Source organism: Podarcis bocagei (assembly GCF_964188305.1).
Source record: "Podarcis bocagei genome assembly, chromosome: 11".
Taxonomy (NCBI): domain Eukaryota; kingdom Metazoa; phylum Chordata; class Lepidosauria; order Squamata; family Lacertidae; genus Podarcis; species Podarcis bocagei.
Window position 1 is genome coordinate 7,719,333 of NC_138136.1, and position 25,392 is coordinate 7,744,724.

General features: G+C 40.9%; 1 protein-coding gene across 5 annotated transcripts in view; it reads right to left on the reverse strand.

Annotated features, from left to right (window-relative positions):
- The window catches only part of AGTPBP1 (ATP/GTP binding carboxypeptidase 1), a 64,517-nt gene that overhangs the window by 32,907 nt on the left and 6,218 nt on the right, over window positions 1-25,392 (reverse strand). For 2 of the 5 annotated variants that reach the window (XM_081213557.1, XM_081213559.1), the window contains exons 2-8: window positions 12,319-12,405; window positions 6,707-6,834; window positions 6,014-6,081; window positions 4,382-4,445; window positions 3,592-3,738; window positions 2,202-2,333; window positions 1,192-1,285 (exon numbers count right to left, since the gene is read on the reverse strand). In XM_081213557.1, the coding sequence (XP_081069683.1) occupies window positions 1,192-1,285; window positions 2,202-2,333; window positions 3,592-3,738; window positions 4,382-4,445; window positions 6,014-6,081; window positions 6,707-6,834; window positions 12,319-12,353 (668 nt within the window). In that variant the 5' untranslated portion in view covers window positions 12,354-12,405. Of the gene's footprint in view, window positions 1-1,191; window positions 1,286-2,201; window positions 2,334-3,591; window positions 3,739-4,381; window positions 4,446-6,013; window positions 6,082-6,706; window positions 6,835-10,842; window positions 11,039-12,318; window positions 12,406-20,393; window positions 20,412-25,392 lie in introns of those variants that run through there. The other 3 variants (XM_081213558.1, XM_081213555.1, XM_081213556.1) reach the window with 3 other exon arrangements.

A 25,392-nucleotide genomic window follows, 5' to 3' on the forward strand; every position in this document is an offset into this window, starting at 1 on the left:
TTTTTAGGGATCAAAACCGGGGGAGGGGGGGGGAAGAGCCTTAGAATCCAAAGGGTTACAAGTATATGCTCTTATTTGTTAAGATTTTTTGTAAGTATTCTAACAATTGGGAATTTCGTGAAAGGGGATGTGGATCGATCTTAGAAAAAGGGGTTGATGTTGGGTATTAAAATGAAATATAGAAGTTTGAAATTGGTTAACTAAGATGATTTAAGTAAAATATTAATAAGGGATTAATTTGGGTACAAAGAACTTGCTGGGCTAAACTTTGAATGGGGATGCAAGAAGGGGAGGTGGGGGAAGTCCGGGAAAGTGGTTAAGAAAATAAGATTTTAAAATTATATGTGTTATTTGTGTGTAATGTTGACATGTATGTTTATGTTTTTGTGTGTTTGTCTTAAAAAATGAGAAAATCCTAATAAAAAATTTATTTAAAAAAACAAAAATGCATAAACAATTGAGTATCAAATACCACCCAATCTTCATTGGTTAATAAAATTCAGAAGTAATGGGAAAAGGAAAAAAAAAAGAAATAACTTAGGTAATCTCATGGACATCAGTGGGCCTTAATACATGTGCAAATAATCAGGCTGAATGTCTTTTGGGTACGTAATTAAGAATTCAGATGTTAAAAATAGATTGTCTGGTGCATTTATGTTATCATCAATTCATTCTTCTTTAGTTCTGTGAATGTATCAGGTGCTGGTTTTTGCGAGAAGGAACTTTGGGGGGGGGGCGGGACCCAAAGCCCTGTAGGGCACACAGAGCAAGCCACATGGTTCTCTGGATTGTGGCCTATGAAAGCAGTAGATAGGCTATTTCAGTATATTAAGTCTCAAGGACAAATACTTGAAAACAGAGATGAATCGATTCAATTGTTTTCAAAGACTCATTTAGCAAAATGACTTCAACTGACCCACACAAATCACATCCTCCTCCCCATCACAACTGCTGGGTTTTATTTATCTACTGTTTGTAGTTACATCCCACTCTTCACCAAATGACCCCAGGGTGGGTTACAAAAAGTATCACAATTAAATCAGGTGCAATTTACATTCAAGTTGTAAAACAAAACTACAAAACGAACAAATGTCAAAGTTAACAAAACAGCAGCACAAAACAGCAATCTTGTATTAAAATAAATACGGTCCACAATATTAAAATATATATATATTCAGATTTTCTACTCACTTCATAAGACTGGTATTCTTTTTGCTAAAAGGACCAATTATCTTAAATATCAATTCCACGAGTCCATTCCTGCCCAAGGATACAGCATTTACAGCTGAAATTTTATAAAAAAAAGTTACACCAAAGTGCAAAGTTATAGATATAAATGCTTACACTTGAAGCAAGGCAAATATAATCAAAACACCATCTTACCTATTTATATTTCACTAACTTAGCATAAAAATCCCAAAACTAAGCATTCAACTTGAAATTCTGTATTTGCATGTCTAGTGAAGTTTCAAGATACCTAAATGCTACTTATATGTGTAAACTCTAATGCAGAACATCTGCTATTACACTGGAATGTTAACTATGTTTTGCAGATATGCGCCTGTTGGCTATTGTTTCCAGAGTACCTGCACCTATCAGAACCTGTGCCTTGGTTTTTGAACATTTTGAAACTTTTTTTCACAGCTTCAGCATTTCTGGAAATTTTACTATGCTAAGACACAATTCTTGCTTAATTGTGATTAAGGCACTGGGCCAAAAGAATCCTAATTCTAAGCCCCTCTCCTCCTGTTACTGAATTCCCCTTGTCCTTAACCATTCTTGAGGGTTATGTTGGCAGTAAATTAATAATGGTTAACACTAGTGCAAGTTTGCAGGCAAATATTCAAGGGAATCCTGGCTATCATTAAGTATGGTTAATGTTAGCAACACAACATTTAACTAGGATGGAGGCTGTATATAAAATTGAATTCAATGAGGCAAAAGTACACATGTGTAGAACTGAACTTTAAGGCTGGCAAAATCTTTCTCCCTCTACCACTAAAACTGCTAGATCTACATACCTACTCAGCAACATTCCATGCTCAGGAGTTAGAAAGCCAACATACAGATTTTTATAAGAAAAGAGAATGCCTACTAGCTTTCAGCGCTAATGTAAATGGGAGATGAAGGTCCTTTGATTTTTCATATTAAACATCTTTGTAAACTGAGATACACTGAGAGAAGAATGTCACGGTACTTACAATTAGTTGAGTAGACTCGTAAAACTTGGAGACAAGGTAATATTAACCTTTGATTCTGCAAGTTCTGTTTCACTAGGTTAAGAGTTATATTTAAAGCACCATTAACTCTGGCTTTTACTCCAAATTTTTTATCTGGAAATTCAAAAGGAACAGCAGCAATATTAGAACCTATGCAAACTATAATTTGGGGTGGGGGTTAGCTGGCCACAGCTTTTTAGATTAAAAAACTGCTGTATTTATTTACTTATTTATAAAATTTCCTGCCTTTCCACCATAAGATCCAGGGTAGGTTACAATGACCTTAGTAAAGACATGTATCTTCAGCACATAGCAGAAGCTGAACAATGTTGGTGGTAGACACACCTCAGTGGAGAGGGAGGGTCCACAATTTAGGGTCTACCATAGAGATATACCTCTCCTAGGCCACCATTCCCTGCAATTTTTGGGGTAGTGGAACTACTACAGGAGCCCCATTAGGGGCTCATCTTTCAGATATTTGGGGGTCTAAGTTATACAGGGTTTTAAACATTGGTGTGAACGACTGAACTGAACTGAGAAACAAACTGGCAACCAAAACAGGGAGACTGCAGTGACAAAACCCACAAATCACACGGCACAGGACAATGAATTAACCACAGAAGGTGGAATAGAAGTTCATGTTAGTCTCTGAACAATATTCACTTGATTTGTTTCCCTTCCAGCCCTGTGCATGGGTTGATCTCAGTAACATAGTTTGGTACCAAGAAGGCCCTACATGGGGCTATTGCTCAGTAGAACAGCCCAAGCTAAGCAGAGGCCCAAAATTCAATTACTGACATGGACTTTTTGGGGAAAGAGACCTGCACAACCTATAGCCAATCTGTGCAAATGATGCAAGAACCAATTTACTAATTCAGGTGCCTCAAGTGGCCCCCAGTTTAGCTTTAGCTTGCCAAAACTGTTCCCCATATGAATTTGAAAGCCTCTTCCATAGTCATGTGGTTAAATTAGAGTACCTTCCGTTTATTTCCCCACTTCCATTACACAATCTCGCTGCATACAAACGGTATTACACCTGCAATAGCCACTGGAAGGAGAGTGAGATGTTGGTGCCTCCCCATTCAGTTCTACCATTGTAGAAGTTTTGTGGGGAGGGAACTAGGCCCAGTTTGCATTGTGTGTCCAATCCTGAACACAATCAAAGTGAAAAACAAGTGGCTTGTGGGAATGTCACTATCTGCTAATCCTTAGTAGAACAGACCTGCAGAAGAAGCAGTCACGGCCTTTATTGAACAGTGCCAGTAGCAGAATGAGTTCTTTTTTTGCAGGGGTTCTGAGTCTGGGAAAGCCACACGATGGTAGTGCCACAAAGACAACATATGCAAGAGGATTTTAGTTAGGTTTGACTTACCTTTTGGGCCAATTTTTGCAAGAAGAGAATGAAGCAGCACCATTAATTCTTCATTTGGAGGGGATTCTTTGCTGACATTCACAAGCAATTGCAGTAAAATCTGTGTCCCTCCTCTAGAAACAAGAACACTTGTTCTTCTGCTACTGCCTAGAAATAGAACATGAGCCATTAGCAGCAATGCTAAGGTATTCAGATTTTACTACCAACTCTTAAAGGTAAAGGGACTCCTGACCATTAGGTCCAGTCATGACCGACTCTGGGGTTGTGCCACTCATCTCGCTTTATTGGCCGAGGGAGCCGGCGTACAGCTTCCGGGTCATGTGGCCAGCATGACTAAGCCGCTTCTGGAGAACCAGAGCAGCACACGGAAACACCGTTTACCTTCCCACCAGAGCAGTACCTATTTATCTATTTGCACTTTGACGTGCTTCGAACGGCTAGGTTGGCAGGAGCTGGGACTGAGCAACGGGAGCTCACCCTGTCGCGGGGATTCGAACTGCCGACCTTCTGATCAGCAAGTCCTAGGCTCTGTGGTTTAACCCACAGCACCACCTGCATCCCTTCTAACAACTCTTACTTTTTAATCATATAGTCACAAGTATAAGGTCACATGTATAAGGCCGGTCATATATAAAAGGCCAGATGAAGTATTTATTCTCTTTATGGCAGAAAACCTTAGCTATGTAAGTTTCTAAACTATCTAAGACTATAAAAATTCACATTTATTAGATAAAAGACACTACAATCCTAGACAGATGTTACAAATTTGCAATTTAATATAAAAACACACCTGCTGCCACCAGTTCATTTAGGATGTTCAAGATATTTAGTGTAGTCTGAAGATCTTGGGTATTCTGAAATGAACAGAATATTTCATAGTTATCATATTATACCTGTCATAATACATATCTACAAACACTTTCTGATGGCAGAAATTTGAGGAGGAATTAAAGAACCTCTTAATGAGGGTGAAAGAGAGCGCAAAATATGGTCTGAAGCTCAACATCAAAAAAACTAAGATCATGGCCACTGGTCCCATCACCTCCTTGCAAATAGAAGGTGAACAAATGGAGGCAGTGAGAGATTTTACTTTCTTGGGCTCCATGATCACTGCAGATGGTGACAGCAGCCACAAAATTAAAAGACGCCTGCTTCTTGGGAGAAAAGCGATGACAAACCTAGACAGCATCTTAAAAAGCAGACATCACCTTGCTGAGAAAGGTACGTATAGTTAAAGCTATGATTTTCTCAGTAGTGATGTATGGAAGTGAGAGCTGGACCATAAAGAAGGCTGATCGCCAAAGAATCGATGCTTTTGAATTATGGTGCTGGAGGAGACTCTTGAGAGTCCCATGGACTGCAAGAAGATCAAACCTATCCATTCTGAAGGAAATCAGCCCTGAGTGCTCACTGGAAGGACAGATCGTGAAACTGAGGCTCCAATACTTTGGCCACCTCATGAGAAGAGAAGACTCCCTGGAAAAGACCCTGATGTTGGGAAAGATTGAGGGCACAAGGAGAAGGGGACGACAGGGGACGAGATGGTTGGACAGTGTTCTCACAGCTACCAACATGAGTTTGACCAAACTGCGGGAGGCAGCAGAAGGCAGGAGTGCCTGGCGTGCTCTGGTCCAGGGGGTCATGAAGAGTTGGACACAACTTAACGACTAAACAACAACAAATATGCAAACACGTATTCTTAAAGCACTGGGATGGGGATCCTGGTGCCCTAACAATGTTGTTGGGATTCACAGCTCCCATCTGTCCCACCACTGTGGTCAATGGTCAGGCATTATGGCAGCTAAAGTCTAACATCATCTGGAGGGCCACACATTCCCATGCCTTGACTTAAAGCTTTAAAAAGTACTAAAATTCCAGAATCAGGACCATGAATATAAATACAGTAATATTTTAGATCAGGCATAGGCAAACTCTGGCCCTCCAGATGTTTGGGACTACAATTCCCATCATCCTTTACCACTGGTCCTGTTAGCTATGGATGATGGGAATTGTAGTCCCAAACATCTGGAGGGCCGAAGTTTGCCTATGCCTGTTTTAGATATAAAAAATGACAGCTCTATCTCTGACATCAATGCTCTACACTAGGTTTTCAAATCACATCTTAACAGTGGCACTGGACAATTAACCAAAACTATCAATTATTTTAAATGCCATTACTTTGGGACACCATTAACTTTGTGTTAAGTTTTGAATCCTTCATTTAAAAAGAAGTTGCTATAGCTAAAATCTCTAACATCTACTTTAAAGGAAAGTAACAAACTTCTTACTTTATCCCAAACATGAAAATCCAGTGAACAGACTGACTGAGAAGCAAACTTTAGAAACTGAAACTGTGCAAGAAACTTAAGTCATACCGACCCACTATTTTACCATAAATTAGTTTTTAAAACAAAAATAGTACCTCTAAAGTTGATAGAATAACTTCTATTCCAGTTGAACCTTTTGCAGTCATTTCCTTCCTGATTTTTTCTGAAAGTTAAATACATGTGAGCACTTGATAAACCAGGAAATTTCAAATGTGGGCAACCAGATAGTAGCTGCTGAAAAGCATAAAGTTCAATAGTAAAAAATGTTTTCAATCCCCAATGGTGATTACTTTACTTAATAAATAACAATCTACATTGCAAAAATACTAGATGCTTGAAATTATTCCTTTTAACAATGTAATAATTCCTACCTATCTGCATCAACAGAAATTAAAGTAAAAGAAGACTAATATTAGGAATGAACCTCATTATAAGAAGGGAACTTTTTAAGAAAAAGCAAGTGTTATATATGTGATATAACATTGTACCACCAGATGGCGATGTGGAGTCCCATTTTTCTCTACTCGTTTTCCCAGTTTAAATTTACGTTTTAAACTGAAACGCTTCTTTGATGTGTCTACATCCAGCCTGAGCTAAGTGACTACATCTTCTAATCAAGAAAAAAAGTGTTTCGTTCTATGTATGCAAGCATACTGACTACAATTTACAATCAGAACATAACTCTGTACCATGACATATGGGATGACATACGTATATTATATACAGAATATTTTCAAGAGTAAAGTGCATATAAATTTAAAGGCTGATTTCAATGTACAAATATTTACCTTGACTCTGAGCCAGTTGGAGAATTTTTGATGTAACATATCTGGTAGTGTCTGCTTCCACTAAACATTCTGTGTTGATCTTTTCCAGTTGTGACAGCAAACTCAGAATCCGAGAATTGTTTGTTAGACTGGAGCAAATAAAATTCTTATTATTATTATTTGATATTGTCGCTTTTAATATGACAGGCATTTTTCAGAGTGGCATTTTAGGAATACTTAACATTAGGGTGATGATCCAAAAATTAATAATTAGTTAATTACTCTCAGGTAAGAATGTAGCCTTGGTCTTCATTTAAGGTTGACACTGTGGAAAAACAGGGTCCTTGTGCCTTTAAGGGCTGTATGAGAAGCAGAAATTGAACAAGTTAATCCTGTTCACAATCAGGGCCTGAAGCCAACTTCTACTGATAACCATGATGTTGTTGGGACAGGGGAGTAGCAATTACTGTACTCTCTAATTTTCTGTTATGCCATGCCACCCTATCACAGCCATTTGGTGTTATGCTAAACCCACTTGACAGCCAATTTTTGACTGGCACCCACAATACCCTCTCAAAATTTGTGCTGCATCTATTGGTCCAAAAAACTGGGTAACCCATGCTTTAAAGGTTCCAGTTATCCATTGTGACGTCACACTCTTAGCCAGGGCTACCATCCTAGAATCCATTACACCCAGAATTTCTGGTGGGAAAACAGGAGAGAAAAATCCTCCCTTTTGCCTTTTGACATTGCTGCTGCTTTCGAAAAGCAGGGGAGTGAGTGCTAGTGATGGCATGAAACTTCATCTTCTAAGAATTCCTGAAAGCTCTGGAGATGAAGGGTAGACATTTGAAGACTTGTTTCTGGTTTGGATTTAGGTCCTATTAACACCTTGGTTTCTATTCCAAGCCAGCCTCAGACAGACTTTCACACCATCTCTAGTTGAGACAACAAGAATTTCCCATCCTGGCAGAATTTCAGTTCTGATTAGTATCAAAAGGTCCATTGATTATTCCATTATGTAGCCTTAACATACCCCAAGAGAAGACATATAAACTGCAAAGAAGTGGAAGTTTATTCAAATAAATTTTAGCTTTATCAGGCAGCCCAGTGATTTACACTGGCTTCCACATTGAGCTGAAGGAATGTGATTAAGCAATGTTTTTCATTTTATAATACATTTAAATTAAGAATATTTATAAAGTAATTCTACTCTCAGTCATGGATCCAGAGGCAGCTGTCTTTTGAAACTCTCAAACTAAAATAGGCCAACTGGATTTCACATCAGGGGCAGACTCAAGTATCCGATGCTAACGATATCACTTAACATCTTGCTTTACCTGGCCTGAAATCCAGGAGGTGAGGATACCTCTGTGTTCACCTCTTCCTCTCACCCCAGTTCAGGACAAAATTCATTTTGCCTTGTCAGGCTAGGCATATGTCTCTGTGTCTTTAACAGCAGCCTTTAAGGCAGGGGTGGCACACATGGTTCCCCCTCCCAGTTCTTGCTGACTCCCAACTCTCACCAGCCCTAGCCAATATTCACTCCTTGGGAATGAGTGAATATAGAGGACCACAGGCTTCCCAGCCTTGCTTTAAAGCAAGAAGATACACAAAATCATCCATGGAGACAGGGCTGCACTGGACTAGTTACAAATAGCACTTTAGGTTGGTTGGTTGGTTGGTTGGTTGGTTTGAAAGAACTGTTGATTTTGCATAGATTGAGATACCGTATTTTTCGCCCTATAGGACGCACTGGCCCATAGGACGCACCTAGCTTTTTGGGGGGGAAATCAAGGAAAAAAAATTTATTTCCCCCCCCCAGGTTTGCGCAGCCATCCCCAAGCTAGAAGAGGGAGACGGAGCGCTCTGTCTCCCTCTTCTGCCTTCAGGGACAGCCTCTCTAGCCTCCGTGGGGCAGCGGCTTGCCCCGCTGTCCCCCGAGCTTATGGGGCTGGCGATGGGGAGAAGCAAGCTTGCTTCTCTCCCCCCCCCCCCCCGGCCAGCCTCCAGATCAGGTCGGGGAATAGCGGGGTGACGGCGCTCCACCTCCCCGCTATCCCCCGAGCTTGTGGGCTGCAGGCTGCTGCCTGCAAGCTTTGCGAGCCGGCGGGACCTCCCACCGGGCTTGCAAGGCTTGCGGATAGCTTTCTGAAGCCTGGAGAGCGAGAGGGGTCGGTGTGCACCGACCCCTCTCGCTCTCCAGGCTTCAGGGAAAGCCTGCATTCGCCACATAGGACGCACACACATTTCCCCTTCATTTTTGGAGGGGGAAAAGTGCGTCCTATAGGGCGAAAAATACGGTAATCATTGAAATGTTCACAGATCAGGGTGGTATTTTTAAGCAATTGAGTTAGTATGAGGTTGTCATGAATTCTAGAACTATCATCTGAAAACAGAGTATTTTATTTACTGGAATGCTCAAATGGCAATACTCCTAACAAGTCCACTGAGTCATCATTGGGGCTCAGAATGGTCATGGATCTCTTACACACTTTTACACACACACCTCAACTTACCTCTAAGCATCTACAGTGTAACACAATCTTTAAGCCATTAATGACGTCCAAAATGTGACTCCACTGGTAAAAGTACACACGTTATTTTTGGAGTGATATCATTATGTAACTTTCCTTTGCCATTGCCTTTCTAGAGTGACAAAATGCTCCTGTTGCATTTAACTGGCACCATAAGCCATTCTGCTTGTCAGCTTACCATGCAGCTAGCTTATACAGCAAGTGACAATTTGTTATACATGTTACAATGAAATATGGTTAGCTGCAATAAAACTAAAAGTATATGGCACTAGTTTAATAAATACTGCCACTGCTGGTTTACCAAAGATATGATAAATCACCATTCTTCGCTCAGCAGCTTGAAAACAGTTCAACTGCAGTTAGAAAATGATTCTGTATTTACCACCAAGTTGCTCTAAGTCAGAGATCGTCAATGCCGTGCCTCCCAGATGTTGTTGGACTCCAACTCTCGCCAGACCCAGCAAGAGTTGCCAATGGCCAGGGATAGAGAGAGTCAGAGCCCACCAACATCTGGAGGGTACTGTCCTGGCTATTCCTGCTGACATATGGCTGTATTTCAATCAAATACTTGTAAGATGCCCCAGGAACTTGGTGGAGGTTGGGGTATAAACAAGCCTCATCTAAAATTCACAAAACTATTCTAGTAGGAGGCAACCTGAAACAGTGGTACCTCCGGTTAGGAATGGGATCCATTCTGGAGGCCCAGCCATATCCCAAAAATTCCGTAACCGAAGGACTGATTCTGCACACACACAAGTGGCAAACCCACTTCTGGGTTTGCTGCATAACCTGGAGGTTACGCAACATGAGGTACCACTGTACTCCTGCATAGATACTGCAGTAAAACATGCAGCAACATGGAAACTGATACACAGGCACACATTCAAATAACCAAGGGTCAGTGTAGCAGGAAAAAGCTATCTCAAGGTTCCAAGCTCTATTACATCACGTCAAAGCTGGCAACTTTGCACAACTGGCATAATCCTGATTACGAAATTGTATGTGCCACTTGCACAATTAAAGCTGCCCACCAATTTGGTAGGATGACATCCATATAAATGTAGATGTGTTTTGGAAAAAAAAACCTCCAAACTATATATAAACACTTCTTCTTCTTCTTCTTCTTCTTCTTCTTCTTCTTATTATTATTATTATTATTATTATTATTATTATTATTATTATTATCACTAATCTAAAAGTAGAGTTGAGGTGGTTTAAACAGGCAAACTATTCTGAAAATATTTTAAAAGTTTAGAGGAAGTAACATTCTCACTTATTACATCTTTCAGAAAGATTAATCTCTTCCATGTGATATATGGAAGTTTGTTTTAGGACCAACAGCTAATAGTATAAGAAATAGGAACTTTCTAGAGATTTACTTTTAGGATACTTAGAGCACCAGCAAAACTTAAGTAACTGGAAACAGATACCCTGTTAGGACTAGTCTTAAAATAAATTGTTATGGAGATCCCAATTGCTCTCAAGGCTGATATGAAAATAAACTGAGCAGCTGGAAGCAAAAATAGATGTTAAGTAAATAGTAAGTATAAATAAACATTAAATAAATAGTAAGAATGTTTCCCTTAGTATTATCATCATTCCACAGGCTTTTCCACTCACCGGGGATTAGTTCCTACAGGCCAAGGATGAGAGGAGTTGTCAGATCCTACCCACTTCCCAACTGGTCTAAACATCCTGACTCTGATATGGATCCGAGTGCTGCGCCTCATGTTTGCATTATTTCCTCTAATAATGCCTTTGACCAAGCTACAAACTAAGTGCAACCTACAGCTTAACCATTTCTTACATAGTGACCTTATTCTAGAGCCCAACCCAGACACAATTGCATCGTAGGAAGTTACCATGGAAACCATTTTGTGTCATAAGGCTACAATTCCTCTAAGTTTACACACTCTCAGAGAGTTTTATTGGATTCAATCAAATGATTCTGGAATAAGCGTAGGAAATGTTTAAATTTATTTGCAAACAAGTTTCCTTTAAAAATATATGGGGTGAAGAATGGCCCCACAAAGTACCAGTTCCAAAATAACTGGCACTTCATTGGATGACGTATTATATAAGTTCTATGTAGAGCAGTTCAGATTATTTTAAGCACATGTATCGAATGCGCCGTGTGCTCAGTCCCACTGGCATAATGTAAGCCCCGCTTACATTCTTACATATGGCTTGATCAGGCCAACATTTGGTCCAGACCCTGTTCTCATAACAGCCAATCAGACACAAGTAGGACCTGAATACCAGAGCACTCTCCTTCTAACAGCTGGCTAGTAGCTTTCATTTCCTCTCATCCCACTACACATCTGAACCATCTGGAGCTGATTTTGAGGGTGTGCAGGGAGCTTGAGCAGACCGAAGAGGAAGTTCCATTGCACACACAGAAGTCTATTATGCCAGCAGAGGTGCATCAATTTCCACTGCGTTTATTATATACAAGTGAAATCACGACTAACCCTAACCCTAAGCATATGTTCACTACTAACACAAACCAGTGATAAGCTCAACAGTGATAAGCCCACATGCAAGATCATAGTAACTGTCAGTTTACAGGATGCCATCACTAATTTCTAACCAGAAGTGTAGTATGTAAAGCAGTAGGGAAAGGAAGGACATGAAAAGAGCAGCTGTCTGCTCATGCAACCCTGGGATCCAATCCAATCTCCCAGTTCACATATCATGGTGAACGCTAGTTACAGGTTTATTGCAAACGCTGACGTAGTTTCCACCGTGATCCCTTTGAGTCTGTAGCCATTGATGGATTGCATCATAATCTCTATCTTAGTATCTACTCCAAACCAGGGATCATGGTTTGTTTTGCTCAAACAAAAAACAATGGGTTATTGTAAAATTACATGGATAGCATATAAGTACTTGTATAATAGTTCATTAAACTATCAAAGCGACAATTATATGTACACAATAAAAACTAAATAAATTTTATAATTACAGGTCACCAACTATTACGGAAAATCTTTTTCTTAATCATCTGAATAAGCCTGATAACTTTGGGTTCATTTACAAGCTATCTTCAAGGAATACAAACCCAGCTGTTGAAAAAAAAAATCCCAATCCCCTTACCTTTTTTCTGATGCCATTTTTATTTTATTCATCATGTAAAGTTCTTCATATCAATCTGGAAAGCTTAGTTCTTCCACAGCAACATCTCTAATGATCGGCAAAAATGAAAAAAGAAGAAGAGTGTGTAAGTATACTCAAATTCTAGTGTGAGAAACAGGATAATGTTTGAGAAAACACAGCAGAAATAACACCATCTGCAGAAACCAAGATAGCCAGCAAATACAACCTTATAAGGGCCTGGGAACAAAAATGTCAGGGGGGAAATGTAGCTGTAGCCATTGGTTAAGCAAAAAGCAAAGGTGCCTGCTAAAGAGGGTGTAGCAGTGACAAAGATGGCAGAGACTGCGGAAAAAGACATGGATAAGCAATCAGTGGAAAATATTGCTGGAGAGAGTAATAGGAGACTATTGTACCTCTTGGCAATAGGGAGGTTTTGCCATGATGACGTTTTTCACTCAGTTCTGGCCCAAAATGGTAAATTAAAAAAACTGCAGCTCCATACAAAATCCTGAAGAAAATTAGTACTTTCCATTCGGGAAATGCCACATGTAATATTTTCTGACCAGCCCTCATAGAAGCTACTTGATATTAACATTACCCAATCAAAACAAGGTATCAGCAATTATATATAAGAAGCTATTCGTACCAAAAGCTTTTTCAAATTCTAGTCGTTTTCAGCTAAACAAATCCATTTTTTTTATTACTGAATGCATACCTGCTTTAAAAGGAAAATGTTTCACAGAATAATGAATTTTCCATCTTTGTGAGCAGCTTTTTTTTGTTAATAGATGCTAGTATGTTCTCAACTATATTACTAAGTAAAATCAAAATAATTTACTTTGCTGGAATAATATGCTTTGCTTCATAATCACCCCTGTAATTTCTATTCACCAAAGATTTACTTATAATGGGGATCTCTAAGCTGTCATTATTCTTTAAATGATTTCATAACAGACACCAAGTTGTCATTTGCTTGCATTTACCATTACTGGAATCAAGATTTTCATAACAAATTGGAACTAAGAAGGTGACATCCATGTGTTCCAGATAACCCTTTTAATGGATAAGCCCCCCTTTTTACTGGAGAAACATTATTTCAACGGTTGTGTATCAGGGAGTTATCAGTTACTCATCTCATTTAGTCCTCAGTTCTACTCCAAAAAGTTCTTAGCTTACTTAAATCAGCAAAACTGGAGTTTATAAAGACAAAATCCACAAAAATATTATGTCATACTGACATAACACAATCCTTCCTCAAGGCAACCAAGGCCTGGAGAGTTTCAGAAACGCATGGGAACCAGATATTGTGCAATCTGCATGCTCTGCATCTACTGGCTAAAACCCCCATTCTTTTGCGGGAGGAACTCTCCCAGGTCCTGCAGAGAATGTCCCTTATTTACTCTGATTCTTGATCCTCACAGTCAGACAAATCACTCTGAAAAGCAACCCAGTGCCCTCTGAGGATCATATCCTGGCCAAAAACAAACAGTCTGTGTGTTCCTACGCCCTGTAAATAACTGCCCCGTATGAAGGATGGGGAAGTCAGTTGATATCAGACATTGCCTGACTCAGATGGATTGTTTCTTGAAAAATAAATGAGCTGTGAACTCAAATGTTTCCTCTTTCCTCACACTTGGCTTCAGAGGAAACTTCCTGGTTTATTAAACCACATGTTTGCCATGATAACCAAGCACAGAAAATGTGGTTTAACCAACCAGGAAGTTTCCTTTGCAGTCAGATATGCAGGGGGAAAGTGCTTAAGCTCCAAATGTTGCTGGCTAAGAAATGCTAGATCCATACATGGCACTGTTTGGTAACATCTTTGGCTAGCCACCCTTTCCAGCTATATTTTGATTTTGGCTGTTGTATTATAAAACCAATTAATGCTCCATATATATCAACCACTGTTTTGCTTTTCATAGTATCAAAAACCTAAAAGTGCGTTTCACTTTTCTTTCTTTCTTTCTTTCTTTTATTAAATATTTTCTTGATTTACTAAAACATGTGCAATGTCTCTCTCTCGTATTTTTCCCCCCATGCAACATTTTTACAAATCAGTTTCATTTGTTGAGACATTAGGAAGAAAAAGGGGAAAGAAGTGGAGGGGGGAAGATGGGTGGGGGTGGGGTCGGGTGGCGATGTTTCTATTTTACTTAATATATGTAGGGTTTGGTGTCAGCGTTGCTTGTGCAGGTTCTCTGCTATTCACTTGTATTCCTTTGGTGGTGAGAGAGGTGGGGTTGGCCTAGGGTGTGGTTGTTCATTTGTGGTTGGCTGTGGGGAACTTTGTTTTCATGAGCCTTTCACTTTTCTAAATCATAAACTTCATTAAGACCCTTCCCAAAATAAATCAACTGTTTTTTGAATGTATTGTATTGACACTTCCACATAGGACGAATAAAATTTAAAACTGAAGGTGAAAACTGGAGATACAACACTCACCTGAATTTACTACACGGTAAAACTTTAAAATACAAGAACACCCACTCAACAGATATACCGGTAATCAAAATTCTGCAGTATAGCTAATATACAGAAAAATACTACAAAACAATTAAGCAGTTCCCACATTCAATCCCCAGCATCTCAGAGTAGATCTGGGAAATAACCTTGTCTGAAATCCTGGACAGTCACTATCAGTCAGTGTAGACAATACTTAGCTATACAGTGGTGCCTCGCAAGACGAAAAGAATCCGTTCTGTGATTCTCTTCGTCTAGCGGTTTTTTCATCTTGCGAAGCAAGCCCATTGACGGATTAGAGGATTAGCGCTATTAGCGGCTTTTAACGGCTTATCTGCTGATCGGATCAGCTGATAAGTGGCTTAGCGGCTTAGAAAAGGGGGGGGGAGGAAAAAAACCCCCGCAGGAACTCGCAAGACATTTTCATCTTGCGAAGCAAGCCCATAGGAAATTCGTTTTGCGAAGCACCTCCAAAACGGAAAACTCTTTCGTCTAGCGAGTTTTCCGTCTTGCGGGGCACCACTGTATATGAACCAATAGTTTGATTAGATATAGACCAACTTCCTTTGCCTTAGAAAACTCAACAAACTTGCTGTACTAAATGGGACACAGCTGTGGGCAGTCTGAGAAAGAACCATCCACCTTGGGCCTGCCCAGAAAAAGCAAGTCTCAAGTGAGGCACTGGGGTGATGTCTGCTGTTTCCAGAAACTCTTCTTGTGAGACTTTTGTGGGTGAGATGAGTGTTTGTTGGGACCTTGGGTAAGAACCTGGAGGCTGAGAGGGTGTGTCAGAAGGTAAAAGAATTGCTATTGATTTAGGTAGATAAATAGATAGAATTAATGTCTATGTAACTGTGTGCTTCTGTAATATTTTAAGTTTCTGTTGTGTCAATTTCTTCTACAATTTTTAACGTATTAAGCAGTATAGAAATTAAATAATCAATCAAAGGGCCCACAAGACAGACCCATAGGGCCTGACCTAGCTGATTTGAGGAGGAGTGCCATCAAGTATTTGGGCCTTAAGTCATTTAGGGCTTTCAATGTTAAAGTCAACACCATGAATTGGGCCTAGCAGCAAACTGATAGCCAGTGTCTTTCATGAGGATTGATGTTATACTGTTATACGGTGTCTTGTGACACTGCTTACAGTTCTTACATCATTCCCGTTCCTTCCTTCCTTCTCAATTTTGCTTAGTCCAGGCAGTGGCGTAGCGTGGGGGGTGCAGGGGGGCGCAACATCTGGGGGGGCGCGCTCGCACTCTCAGCTCTCTGCCCCTACCTGGCTCACTCACTCTCTCTCACTGCAGTGCTGCTGTGCGAATCCGATCCGAGCCGCCGGGTCGCCGCCCACTGTGGAGGGGGGGGGTGCCAGGCGTGCGGTGCGGAGAGAGAGCGAGGGACTATCTGGGGGAGGGACAGTGCAGCGGCCGCCCAGTGCAGCGCTGAGCGCGGGAGAGAACCACACCAGACCAGCAAGAAGAAGCTGGCAGCGGCAGCAGGTTAGGGGGCACAAATTACTTGCCTTGCCCCGGGTTAGGGGGCGCAAATTACTTGCCTTGTCCCGGGTGCTGACAACCCACGCTACGCCACTGAGTCCAGAATGTCTGTTTTCTGCCTAAACAGGTCCTACAACATTTGCTATATACAAATTTCAACACTCACCAATTCTCGGGAGACCTTTTATATGTTGTATCCGTAGCATGGGAGTCATTTTTATATGAAATTATTCCATGCTGCTGCTGTTCAACAGCAAACATAGAGAATCAAGCATTTATTCTCACCGGGTAGCCACCGCATGAGAAGAACCCTTGAAATTAAAGGGCTTTAACCATACAGTCAGGATCAAACATTTCAGCAGAATAATGAGATGGAGCCACAAAAAAGCATTTCTACATAGCTGCTGTAAGAAATAAAGGGCAAATGGCTCATCGCTCATATGACAACATAAAGGGATAAATCAGCTAAATCTCTGGCCAAATGTAACATGAATTATCTACTTACAGCCACTCAGTGCATCAGTCTCACAGCAACACGAAGAAATAAAAAAGCAGCTTTTGACTTCTAGTGCGCTCACAGATGCAAAATGACAGCTTGCTTCTTTCTGCAAACTGAGTGAGGCAAGGATATCTATGCAGACAGTAGATACCTTTCTGGAGACCTTTACATAGATCAAGAATCGTAATCTCAGACAGACACATCCATATACTAGGGTGGAGTGAGCAAGCTGTCTAAGTGATAACCAAATGAAGCACGGTAAGACTCTCAGTTGTGGTTGCCCTGTAACTTTTTGAAAGATCTGCAGCTGACATGTAAAAAACACTATTAGGGAAATTCAGAATAATGAAGAAAAACAAGGTGGCATAATATCTCAGAGAACACAGTCCATTTGAAAAGGTAACCATCTCTCTAGTTGATTTTGATAGAATAATTTTTAAAATGCTGAACAAATACATTTTGGCTACGGCCCGTTGATGGAAACTAAAATAATCAGAATTCCACAATCAGTTCATTTCAACGCTTGTAAAATTAAACCCGTAACTACAGATGAACAAAACTGCCTATTGCAAACTGCAGACTTGACGCTTTCCCTCTGTTGGGACAAGGGGATGGGCTTAGCCAAGAGCTTAAGAGCTTTGTTAGCAATGCAAACCGTCTTGGGTGGTTGCCAACAAGTGATGCTAAAGGGCATGGGCCTAGTTTGCTGGTGTCCTTTTGCAGTGCTTCCAAATCCCAAACACTCGCAGTAAGAAATAATGAAGGAGGTAAGAGGAAGTTTTTTTTTTTTTTTCTTCCTGCTCCTCAAAATTACTTTGTGGTAAAAAACGTGGAAGGCCATTTCCCCATGTTTCCCCCATTCAAAACACAGTGGGCCCAAGAAACCACATTTTTGGGTGTACCTTGGACCTACGGTAGTTTTCTCTTGGTGCTGTTCCTCTCCTACACAAGCAATGAGCTGCACAGGAGGCCCATGTGATCTGACAGATGGACTGCACTGCTTTGACTTTACTATGAGCTGTATCTAACAATGTTCTTCCATTCATAGAAGGCTCTTGGGTCCAGCAGAGGCTTCCATGAACACCAAACTCTGTTCCATATAGTTGTTGACGGGCCCTTTGAGAAAAGTATAGATGGTGCTACATCAGACTGCAGTAGAAAGGGGAAATTATTAGAAATCTCGTTCCTTTCCCTTCAGTTCAGGGAAATTTCCAATGGATAGAAGTGACTTCTGTGAACAGCAGCTTTATGAGTTTAACCATTTTAATAGTATCTGACCTAATTTTAGTTGCACTTGCAATGTAATTTCAAGACTGGCAAAATAAAATACAAGCAAGCAGTGAGTTATTGTTTATAAATACTTTAGAGAACATTAATCAATTCCACTTTAAACATTTTACATTGCAGTTTTACTACATAAATTCATTTTGAAAGTGTGTGCTAAAATCCAAACTTGTTATGAGAAAGTTTTGAAGGTCACACAAATAAGGCTTATAGTTGCTCAAAGACAGCATCAGTCTTCCAAATCAATCTTCCAAAGTCACTCAGGTTTGTAACTGCTCAAAATGCAGACCTTCAGCCACACTGAATCTCTGTGCAAACCATGGGCTTCCTGGATCTTTGAGTCACTCCACCCCATATCATTTGATTAGTCATTTTACCAAGAAGCTCAAATCTTGAACTCAACACTATTATGGGTAAAATGATTACGACAGCCAATCTTATTATTCTGTCTTAAACAGCCTGGTCCAGAGTACCTCAGAAGTGCCTTCTCCCATACGAGCACGAAGATCAGGAACCCCCAAAGTTGGCCCTCCAGATGTTTTGGGACTACAACTCCCATCATCCCTGACCACTGGTCCTGTTATCTAGGGATGATGGGAGTTGTAGTCCCAAAACATCTGGAGGGCCAAGTTTGGGAGTGCCTGACTAAGTTCTCCAGCTGAAGCCCAGAAGGGCAAGCACTAATTCAAAGTGAAGCTTTTCCAACAGTGGCACCTCATTTGTAGAAATTCTCAACTGCGAAACCTACTGGGCTAGATCACGAAGGCCTTCTGAACCATCCTGTTTCAGGAGGCCTTTGGAAAATATCATGATGAGTCCTGGCTTCTGCTCTCACTGTATATCGGGACTTGATTGATTCATAGTGAAGGCACAATCTGCAACCAGAGGTTTCTCCTATGGCTCACTAGAGCCACTTTTGTCTCCTCCCTTGCCTAGGCACACAGAGAGAGATAATGGCCAGCTACACTAGGGGACTCCTGCCAACCTAGCAGTTTGAAAGCACGTCAAACTGCAAGTAGATAAATAGGTACCGCTCCGGCGGGAAGGTAAACGGCGTTTCCGTGCGCTGCTCTGGTTTGCCAGAAGCGGCTTAGTCATGCTGGGCACATGACCCGGAAGCTGTACACCGGCTCCCTCGGCCAATAAAGTGAGATGAGCACTGCAACCCCAGAGTCGGTCACGACTGGACCTAATGGTCAGGGGTCCCTTTACCTATTTACACTAGGGCACGGGTGTCAAACACAAGGCCCGTGGGCCGAATCCGGCCTGCCTGACCTCGTCATGTGACCCGTGTAGCCGCCGCCAGCCTTCACCTTTTATTCTCGCTTTTTCTTTTTTACACAAGAAAGCCGCCTCTTCAGCACATGCGCGGCAGCCTACAAGCCAGAGAACGTCTGCCCTCTAGCTGCGCCGGCCGTTCTACACAGGAAACCTCCACTTTACATGCATTCAGGAAACCTCCACTTTGAGGGTGACCAAACCACGGCCCTTTGAGGGTGACCAAACTGCTGATGCGGCCCCCAATGAATTTGAGTTTGACACCCCTGCAGTAGGGGAATGAAAAGCTTGTACACACTTCCCACATCCTCGGCCCAAGCTTCTCATTCTCCAGAATACACACAACCTGCATCAGGTGGAGCGGGCGAAATGGCTGGGGATATGGGAGAACCACACAGGCCTGCTTAACAGGGCTATACAAGAAGTAGGGACAAGAAGAGGGTTCTATTTTGTTCTATGGGAATTCCCACTACACGGGTGCCCATGCTGCAAGTGGCCCAACCCACCTGTGCCTTACTGACCGGATCCCTTTTTTAAATGCCATTTGCATTATGATCTTCTTATTGCCAGCGCAAACCACCTCCAGAGCTTCTCGTGGAATGGAAAAGCATAGGGGCCGAGCATAATCATAATAATTTATTATTTATACCCCGCCCATCTGGCTGAGTTTCCCCAGTCACTCTGGGCGGCTTAAGTGTTAAAAACAATACAGCATTAAATATTAAAAATATTTTTTTAAAAAAACCATTAAAAACAACAGCCACCAACAACAACAGCTGATGAGGCCACTAACAATAAATCAGTTTGTTTACTAAACAGGAGCGCCGCATGGAAACGCAACGGGGCCGATTTCAAAGCTGGAGCCGTGGGAAAGGAGGAAGGACCAACTTGGATGACCGTGAAGCCTTTCGTCAAAAGGAGGTTTTAAGGAGAAGAAGCTGAGGGGCCAAACAAGGCAGCCGCCCCCCATCCCCGCGCTGGGCGCCCCTCGCCTCCTTCTCCTCAGAGGGGTCGCCGCGACCTCCGCCCGCCAGGCAGGCTCCCGTCCCTCCCCTCACCTCCTTTTCGCTCCTCCTCAGCGCCCGGGCCCCTTCAGCGCCACCCCGCCCTCAGCCGCGTCCGCCCAGGTCGGCGGAGGGTCTCCTCAGGCGGGCCACGGAGCGAGGCAGGTGAGCCGCGGCGGGCCGGCTCCGGACAGCGCAGCCGCCGAACGCCGCTCGGAGGAGGAGAACCTCGGGCCCCGCCCACAGCTCAGGCGGCGGCGAAGGAACCTGTCCGCATCCTGGAGACGTCACCGCGCTCTCCGTCCCCACCCCGTCCGCGCGCGCGTGCACGGCCGCCTCCTTAGTTCTCCCGCGCGCTCGCGACCGCCTCGCCCTCAGGGCGGGCAGCTGTGGCCGCCACTCCCTGGGAACCGAAAGCTGAGGGGGCACCCAGGTTGCCATATCAGTTATAAATAACAATAATAATATTTATTATTATTTATACCCCGCCCATCTGGCTGGGTTTCCCCAGCCACCCTGGGCAGCTTCCAACAAAATAATTAAAATAATTAAAATTAAAATCTGTTAAACATTAAAAGCTTCCCTAAACAGGGCTGCCTTGAGATGTCTTCTAAAAGTCTGATAGTTTTGCTCTTTTGACATCTGGTGGGAGGGCGTTATTTGTGAATGACTAATGTAAATAAAAAATAAGGATTTGGGTTCACATGTGGCAGGGGTGTAAATAGCTACAGTTTTTTGGGCAAATATAGACAAGCATGGGAATGATTGTGGAATATGGCAGTGCCGGATTTACGTATAAGCTAGACAAGCTATAGCTTAGGGCCCCACTCTCTTGGGGTCCCCCAAAGTTAAAAGGGAAAAAAGATGTACATTTCCAAAATGTAAGATAAAAAACAAAATAAAACCTACATACAGCAACAGTGTTTTGTGTTGTGTAGGCTCCTATGATGTAAGTATAGTGGTGCCCCGCAAAACGAATGCCTCGCAAGACGGAAAACCCGCTAGACAAAAGGGTTTTCCGTTTTTCAATGCGCTTCGCAGGACGAATTTCCCTATGGGCTTGCTTCGCAAGATGAAAATGTCTTGCGAGTCTTGAGATTTTTTTCGCTCCCCCCCCTTTTTCTAAGCCGCTAAGCCTTTAATAGCCTTTTAGCAGCTAAGCCGCTAAGCCTTTAATAGCCGCTAAACCGCTAATAGCGCTAATCCACTAAACCACTAATAGGGCTGCTTCGCAAGACGAAAAAACCGCTAGACGAAGATACTCGCGGAACGGATTAATTTCGTCTTGCGAGGCACCACTGTAATGGGCCCTGCCTGCTAGCCTGCTCCCTAAAATATCACTGGTTTGCTCATTTCTATATATAGGGTGCCTACATTCTGCATGGACTAGTTGCATGGCAACATGTGCAAATGGCTTTAGATACCTATTAGGTCCATAAATTACCATATAGCATATATTTAACACAAAAAAGCACAATTTGTTGTTGACAAAGGACAGCTGGACATATAAAGGGCCCCATTACCTTCAGCATCTTAGGGCCTCATCAAACCTAAATCCGGGCCTGGTCGCAACTCCCTGGGAGCCAAAAGCTGAGTGAGCGCCCAGGTTGTCCTTCAGTAATAAATAATGTTCTTTGTGAAGAAGTAAATAAAAAATAAGGATTTATGTTCACATGTGGTGGGGGTGTAAATACCTACATTTTTTTGGACAAATATAGACAAGGAAGCATGGGAATGATTGTGGAATATGGACTGGGTGGATAAAAATCAATGATTAAAAAAATTATTTTTTGAATTAAATTGGATTTTTAAAATAAAATGCTTTTGGAGGAAAAATCTTTCTAAATATAGTTTTCTACTGAAGTTATATTATAGCCCAAAGGCTATTCATCAGGAAATAAGGATTTGTTTTAAGTTTTTCATGTGTGCTAAAACTCAAAGGTTGTTTTTTTAAACGCTTAACCACATCAGTTAACAAACATGGATGCATATGCTAGAATGTTATTGTTTTAGTTAAATAAATTGTTATTAAGGAAATAGTTATTTTTCTCCTTCCAATAAAGTACAGCAGAAAAGTTGTCCAAATATAAACAGTTAACTTATAAACCTCACAGTAATTTCATAATTATCTGTCTATGTATTTCTAATAGTATAACCAAATCAGTAATTTTTATATAAGTGTAAAAACTACTCTGAAAATTTATTATTCATCTGGTTAATATTAAGATTATACCAGCAAGAATGAGTCTTTCTGTAAAAAAAAATAAAATGATTTAAATCAAGTATTACTGACTAGCGATTTAAATCGATTTGATTTAAATAAAACCCACCCTGAATATGGATATAAAATTTACAGCATGCTATAAAGAGAAAAGTATATGAAAATGATATATCAGTGGTATCTAACACCGAGTAAATTGGCAAAAATGTATAAATCAAAATCAAATAAGTGTGGGAAACATAAAGAAGTTCCTTTTTATCATATGTGGTGGTCTTGTTACTAAAGCTTACTGGAAAATGATATATAATGAATTGAAAAGGATGTTTAAAATAATGTTTGTAAAAAAAACCAGGCTTTTCTTTTGGGAATTATAGGGACAGAACTACTTAAATTGTATAGAAACTTATTCATGTATGCTACTACCGCGGCAAGAATGTTACTCGCCCCAAAATGGAAAGAAGCAGAAGACCCAGCAAAGGAAGAATGGATACAAAAACTAATGGAATATGCAGAAATAGTGAAATCAAGATAACAAACTCTTTATAAAAGAATGAAAATGGTTTATTGAATATTTACAGATAAATTGTAAACAGATAAGAACATTGGCAGGATTATTGTAATAATCTGCAGTTTTATAAGCGTATATATTTAAAGTGGATGAATAAATGAGCAAATTAAGTTTATTTGGATATGCAGAATATTTTTTAAAAAAATGTCAAAGGGTGTTTAAGGAGATAACAGAAATCACTGGGTTAAAGCTGACCCAAAATCCAGAGGTTGAATTATTATCAATTTATGGAAGATTTGCAGGCTATGAAGGACTTGCTCACCAATTTATTGACAGCTGCGCGAATTATTATAGCTAGGAAGTGGAAGGGGCAAGGGTAATATAAAATGGAAGAATGGTATAAAGCGGTGTGGGATATAGCTATTAACGATAAATTAGCATGTGCCATTAAGGTAAGACGGAATATGCAGGAGAAATTATTTTGAGGAGATATAGAAGGTGTTTGTAGAATTTGTACTGTTAAATACGGAAAGGGGTCAAACCATCGCAAGAGGTGTTGAAATTTTGGGAAGTTGGATAGTTACAATGGAATGGTCTCAATGGTAGGGTGCACATTTGTATTCTTATTTATTTATTCTTATTACTTTGACAAACCCGCTTCTCTTTGGAAGGCAGTTTTCATGTTTGCCACCCAGGAATTTTCATCAGGGCAAGGAGCCCTGGAACAGAACTGCGTGTGACTTGAAGCCTCCAGTACAAAGGCAGAGAGAAGTGCAAGTGTCAGAAAGAGGCTGCCTGCCTAAAGGTGTTTTGGGGCTCTATAAAGTTACCCAGGGAAATGGCCGGTGCCCTGACCTGTTTTGCTTCTATTCTTCAGACAAAACATGTCACACCATTAATAAGCAGTGTGTTGACAGGAACATTTTAAAGGGCGCTAAGGGCACTGCTAACAGAGAGCCCTCGGTAGTCTCCTTTATGCAAAGCAGGAGTGGCCCTTCTAATATTGTTATTTACTTTTCCTTTTACATTTATACCCCACCTTTCCTCCAAGAAGCTCAATGGTTACATGGTTCTCTTTGCTCCCCCATTTTATTCTCACAAACGGCCCAAGGTCACCAGTGAACTACACTGCAAAATGAGACTTGAATCCTGGTCTCCCAGGCCCTAGTCCAGTGCTAGCTACCCCACCACAGATGATGTTGGATTCCAGCTCACATCAGCCCTCGCCACCAAGGCCAATGGCCAGAGGTGATGGGAACTGAGGGCCCAACAGCAGCTAGAGAACCCAATAGTAGCCATCCTGATGTAAAGTATATAATGCCATCGACTCATTAAACACTTAAAAAAAAAGTTTCACTACTTCATTTCTAGGGCATTTAAGACAATGTTTTTCAGTTTCCCAGCTTAAGTTGGATTTCAAGGAATGGAACATCTTTGATAGGCATATATCCTTGGTTTAGCAGCTAATATAGTCCATTAGAAGAAGAAAATATGCAAGATTTCCCCTTTTCAAGGGACTTCTGCTGGAGAATCAGTTATATATACTGTAATAGCCCCTTAGAAACCACAGTACTCCAAGGAAAATTACTAATGCAATAATTTAGCTGTTGAGAATGAAAATGTTCATAAAGATGGAGATTAGATCTCAGTGCACAGGATGCAAAGTGCATTTTAATAACAGATAACTTTAAGGAGAGATGGGAGTTTGGAAAATTTTTCAGTTAGAACTTGTACAATCCTATACATAATTGCCAACTCACTAATAATTGTATTTAGAATTGCAGTCTTCTGTCTTTGTAGCAAGGAACCCAAAAATGTTAGTTCAAGATTATATACAGTATATTTAAAAAATATGGTGTTCAGGTTCTCAGGGCTGCAGAAAAATGTAATTTAAAATGTATACCACTTGGAGAGTGGATCCGCGCCAACAGTCCAATAATGCTAAATATGCAATGCTACAAATTACTCTCTACACTCTTGCATTTCTTCAAGGTCAATAAAAACCCTCTAAACGTGGTATTGTCTACTGTATATTCAAGCTGGTAGCAGCCCACAGCAAAAGGTACAAGGCAATATGGGAAAGGAATAATATTCATATATGACATATCTCCTTTCAGAACATTGAAAAAAAGGGAAAAGCACAACTATATGAGTGCATACTCTGTCAAGGTTGTCCATTCCTAGTCAAACCAAACACCATTACAATGTATAAAACATCATAATCATACTCGTATCAAAATGTTCATTGGGTATGTAACATGACTGAGAATTTTACTGCAAAAGTAATAACAACATTTAAGGAAAAGAAGACAATTACAAGGACA